The sequence below is a fragment of the Giraffa tippelskirchi genome, chromosome 10 (genome assembly GCF_054371585.1).
Source record: "Giraffa tippelskirchi isolate mGirTip1 chromosome 10, T2T-mGirTip1v1.2.pri, whole genome shotgun sequence".
Classification (NCBI taxonomy): domain Eukaryota; kingdom Metazoa; phylum Chordata; class Mammalia; order Artiodactyla; family Giraffidae; genus Giraffa; species Giraffa tippelskirchi.
The window spans coordinates 57541073-57545969 of record NC_137284.1 but is presented as its reverse complement, the minus strand read 5'-3'; the positions used below and the strand labels follow the sequence as shown (position 1 = coordinate 57545969).

Below are 4897 nucleotides of genomic sequence, written 5' to 3'. Positions count from 1 at the left end.
GCCGAGAGGACAACATCCGCCGTGGTGCCCTCCTGATTATCCAATAAGAGAGAGGGGTGGGTCAAGGCGCGCCGCGATTGGCTGAAGGATCGACAGGGTTGGCCATCGTTTCCTGTGAGCAAGTAGTCGGCGAGCGAGCTGCCGCCCTCCAGCGGCGCGGCGGAGCGGCCCGGCGAGCCGGAGTGGGCTTGCTTGCAGTTCCCGCTACCGAGGCGCGGCGGGCGCGAGGGCCGGGGCCTAGGGGGCGGGGCCGAGCGGGCTCCTCTGGCCCAGACGCCCTCGGCCCGCAGTTAGCCCGGGTCCGCCAGGGTGGGCCTCCGGGGGCGTCCTCCCTTGCAGAGGATGTGGGGCAGCGGTCGCCTGGCGGGTTCTGGTGGCGGGGCGGCCGTGACCGTGGCCTTCACCAACGCGCGCGACTGCTTCCTTCACTTGCCGCGGCGCCTAGTGGCCCAGCTGCACTTGTTCCAGGTAACCCGCCCGCCCCACGGACTCCCCAGCCCAGACTCGGGACTCCTGGGGGGTGGCCGTCTGCGGTCGCCCGCGACCCGGGCCTTTTCGGGACGCAGCGGCCGCTCGGGCGTCTCTCCCCGCGCCGCCGACCTGTTCAGAAGCCAGACCGTGGGCCGCTCTGGAGCAGGGCCGGTGCGGGCGGTCTTTGCAGCCCTGCCACGTCGGGTGCAGCCCCAGGCCTTTGCGTTAACTTGCCGTACGTATTCCAGGTCTTTACTCGGTGAAACTGGGCTTTCAAACATCCTGATAATTCTACCTCTGAGTTCAGCTGTTCCTCACTCCAGGATGGAAAAGCTTTGGAGGAGTCGGGTTTGTCTTTGCGGGTTTTGTTTCGTTTCGATCCTAAAACGTTTTTCCTGCCAGTGATTTCCAGGTGCGCCTGCCTGGCTGTGGCCCATGAGTCCCTGTAAATTAATAGAGATTGAGCCTAGAGCGAGATAGGTTAGTAAGATGAAGGTTCTCGCTGCGTCTCCGCTGCTCAGAATACCTCCGAGATGTGCCCGGAACGTGCAGTGGGATTATGCGTACTTGGACCTCTGCAGTTAGTTTGCCCTCTGGACATTCTGATTCTGGTAGTTCATAGTTCTAACCACATCCCTAGTTTCGTAATTATAAAATAGAGGCACCTGGTCTACGAGTTTGAGTGTGCTATGAGGACAAAAAGAATACTTGAAATCTTTGAAAATCCTGGATGCATAGTACTCACTACGGGCTAATCCTTGCAGGAAATATTTAGGAGTTTGCAATAATTTTAAATATCCCACCTCTCCATTTTAGCTACTTCCCTTTAACTACTTTTCTAGATTGTTTTCCCCCAGTCTTTCAAAGCATGTTAATTTCAGTAGATCCTGCCATTGTTGCTTTTACTATAGAGAGTCTCTTGGGGCTTCCCAGGTGACAGCTAGTGGTAAAGAATCCTCGGGCCAATGTAGGGGACGTAAGAGACGCTGGTTCGATTCCTGGGTGGGGAAGATCCCCTGGAGGAGAAAATGGCAACCCAGTCCAGTATTCTTGCCTGGAGAATTCCAGGGACAGAGGAAGCTGGAGGGCTACAGTCCATAGGGTGGCAAAGAGTCACTGAGCATCTGAGCAGCAGACAGTCTCTAGGCTCTCGTGAGCTATCCTTCAGGGCAGGAGTGAGTTAGTTTTCTCACCAAGCCCTAAGTAGATCCTGCCGCCCCTTGCGCTCAGTCAGCTCTGATGGAAATTTAAATCATCACCTCAGGAGTTTATTGGAAACACTCCGCACCTGGTGAGCTTATAGGAGTGCTTCCTTACAGTAACTAATTTGCTCCTAGAATGTGGGTGCTGTATTAGGTTTAATGGTCTTCATCTTTGTTTTAAATTTTGAGCTTTTGATAAGTATTTGTAAGAATTAATTCATGGATATCTTTTTGAAACTTAAACCGCTTTAGCCTTAGAACAATCTGTTGTTTCCATCTAGCCTGTGTCAGAAGACTAGGCCAACTCTTCTCCCTAATTATAAAAGTAATACATGTTATGTATAAAATTTGAAAAGCATGGAAAACTGTAAACAAGAGAATAAAAGCTACCCATAACTCTGAAACGTAGAGATAACATGTTAACAGTTTGGATCAAATCTTCCAGTTTTGCTTCAAATCTTCGTTTTATTAAAAGGTAATTGTCATTTTTTTTTTTGAAAGTTGCTCAGTCGTGTCCAACTCTTTGCCACCCCATGGATTATGGAGTCCATGGAATTCTCCAAGCCAGAATACTGGAGTGGGTAGCCTTTCCCTTCTCCAGGGGATCTTCCCAACCCAGGGATCAAACCCAGGTCTCCTGCATTGCAGGCGGATTCTTTACCAGCTGAACCACCAGGGAAGCCTGGTAATTGTCATTTTTTAGAGGTTGATTAGCATTCTGTCATAAGTTTGCCAGAATTTAATTGTTCACTGGTTGAACATTTATATTCAATTTTTAAGACATTTAAAAAAAAGTTAAAAGTAACATATCTTTGTGTAATCTATAATAAAACGTTTTATTTTCTGGTTAAAATATGCTTTCAGAAATTATTGAGTTAGAAGGCATAAACAATTTTTAAATATTTTATTTATTTTTGGCTGTGCTGGGTCTTCATTGCTGCACATGGGCTTTCTCTAGTTGTGGCAAGCAAGGGCTGCTCTTTGTTGTGGTTCGAGGACTTCGCGTCTAGGCGGCTTCTTGGGCATGTGGGCTTTGGTGGTTGTGGCACACGGGCTTAGACTGCCCCATAGCAGCTGGTGTCTCCCCAGAGCAGGGATGGATTCTTAACTACTGGACCACCAGGGAAGCCCCCATAAATAATTATTAAGGCAGAAAGTCATGAATTGGGAGTTAATAGGTTGGATTATTTTACATCAGCTGAAGCATTGAATACATAATACAAATAATGCTGTAATGGGAAAAAAGTTAGAATGATTTTCTGGACTGTATCAGACTTACCTTTTTTTTTCCCCTTTCAGTTTTATTGAGATATAATTGACATACAGCTCTGTGTAAGTTTCTTTTCTAATATTTGTTTATTTGGCCGTGCTGGGTCTTTAGTTGCCGCTCTCATGACCTTTGATCTTTGTTGCGACTTGCAGGGATCAGACCCGGGCCCCTGTATTGGTGTGCAGGGTCTCAGCCACTGGACCACCAGGGAAGTCTCCCTGTGTCCATTTAAAGTGTACAGCATAATGGTTTGACTTGCATCGTGAAATGATTATCAAAATGTTCTGTGAACATCCATCATCTCCTATAGATACAAAATTATAGAGAAGGAAAAAAAATGTTTTCCTTGTGATGAGAATTCAGCGTTTACTTTCAACCACTTTCATGTATTAATGCAGCAGTGTTAATTGTATTTACTATGTTCCTAAACGCTCTAAAAATAGATATTTTGGTTCTTGGATGGACCTGCTGAATCAGATTCTTAGGGAGTGGGCTTCAGGCATCTGTAGTTTTATTAATAAGAGTATCTTAAGGCTTCTTGGATGCACCGAGTCAAGACCCACTATTCCAGAATCATACAATGTTTATAGTGAAAGAGACCATTGGTATCTAGGTCATTTCTGTACTTTAATGTGTAAGGAAATCAGCCAGTACATTTCCATGCAGTTAATTTGCCCTCATCTATAACTCACCTGGCCTCCTAGGTGGCTAAGTGGTAAAGAATCTGCCTGCCAATTCAGGAGACCTGGGTTCAATCCCTGAGTCGGGAAGATCCCCAGGAGAAGGAAATGACAACCCACTCCAGTATTCCTGCCTGGAAAATCCCATGGACAGAGGACCCTGGCAGACTACAGTCCATGGGGTCTCAAAAGAGCTGGACATGACTGAGTGACTGAACAACAATAACTCACCTACGTCCCCCACGCTCAGCTTCTCACTATTTCTTCCATAACCCAGCTCCTTCCCACCTCTATACTCTTACTCAAGCTATTCTTCACTAAAACATTTTTCTGCATCCGATGCTGCTAAAAACAGCATAATTCTACCTCCCCCACGTAGTTTCAGATTCTCTCTTGCCCATATTTGTCTCCTTTTCAGAACTTCACTGTATTTATGTGATAACAGCTCACTTGTTATACTCTGTCTGTGTTTCAAATATTATCTTATTATCCAAGTCCATGTTTCAAGACTGAGTACCCAGAGTATGCTTTAACTCAGGATTTCTTAACCTTGGCACTATTGACCTTTTGGGCTGGAAAATTTCCTGTTGTGGGGCTCTGTCCTGGGTAATGTAGGATATTATTTAACAGCAACTTGGCCTCTGCCCAACTAGAGCCAGCAACACCCCTCCTCCCCGTTGTGACCCGGAGTATCTCAAGACATAGCCAAATGTCTCCTGTGGGACAAAGTTACTCTCAGTTGAGAACCACTACTGTACCTCAGTTACTTTGTCTGCATTGCTGAAGCAGGGGAGTAGATTCAAATCCACACTGAGTGCAACCACATGAACCTAAGCAGCCCCCCAAAAATAACCAGGTACGGTTTTGCATCTCCTTTGTGTTAGCCAGAGATGAGCCAGGCCTGGGACCTGGCTGAACTAAGGCATTGCAGCCTGTGGTTTTACCCAGCAGTTCCCTTCAGGTGATACTGATACCCATGGGTTTGGGCAAAACTAGATGTTCAGTCGTTTGTTGATTTGATTGAACTCCTGGAAAAGGGGCTCCTTTCTCTACAGTCTGTCCTTTTCTTCCCTCTACCTGAGTGCCCAGGGGCTCTGTGGTCCAAGTGAATGATTTTTGACATAAAAATGGACTCAGAACATGAGTCTGCAAAGTTTACTAAATGCAGCTGAACATATGGGTCTGCTTACCACTTTTTAAAAATATATATATTTATTTATCCGGTGGCTTCGAGTCTTAGTGGTGGCACGTGGGTCTTGGTCGGGTCACGCAGG

At 46.8% G+C, this 4897-nt stretch overlaps 1 protein-coding gene across 14 annotated transcripts in view; it reads left to right on the top strand.

Moving 5' to 3' along the window:
• PEX1 (peroxisomal biogenesis factor 1) overlaps positions 1–4897 on the top strand; it is an 82851-nt gene that overhangs the window by 4076 nt on the left and 73878 nt on the right. For 10 of the 14 annotated variants that reach the window (XM_081531388.1, XM_081531389.1, XM_081531383.1 and 7 more), the window contains exon 1: positions 247–468. The exons of 1 other annotated variant lie outside the window; for it this stretch is intronic. In XM_081531388.1, the coding sequence (XP_081387514.1) occupies positions 343–468 (126 nt within the window). In that variant the 5' untranslated portion in view covers positions 247–342. Of the gene's footprint in view, positions 1–246; positions 707–4897 lie in introns of those variants that run through there. 3 more of the 14 variants (XM_081531392.1, XM_081531391.1, XM_081531390.1) reach the window with 1 other exon arrangement.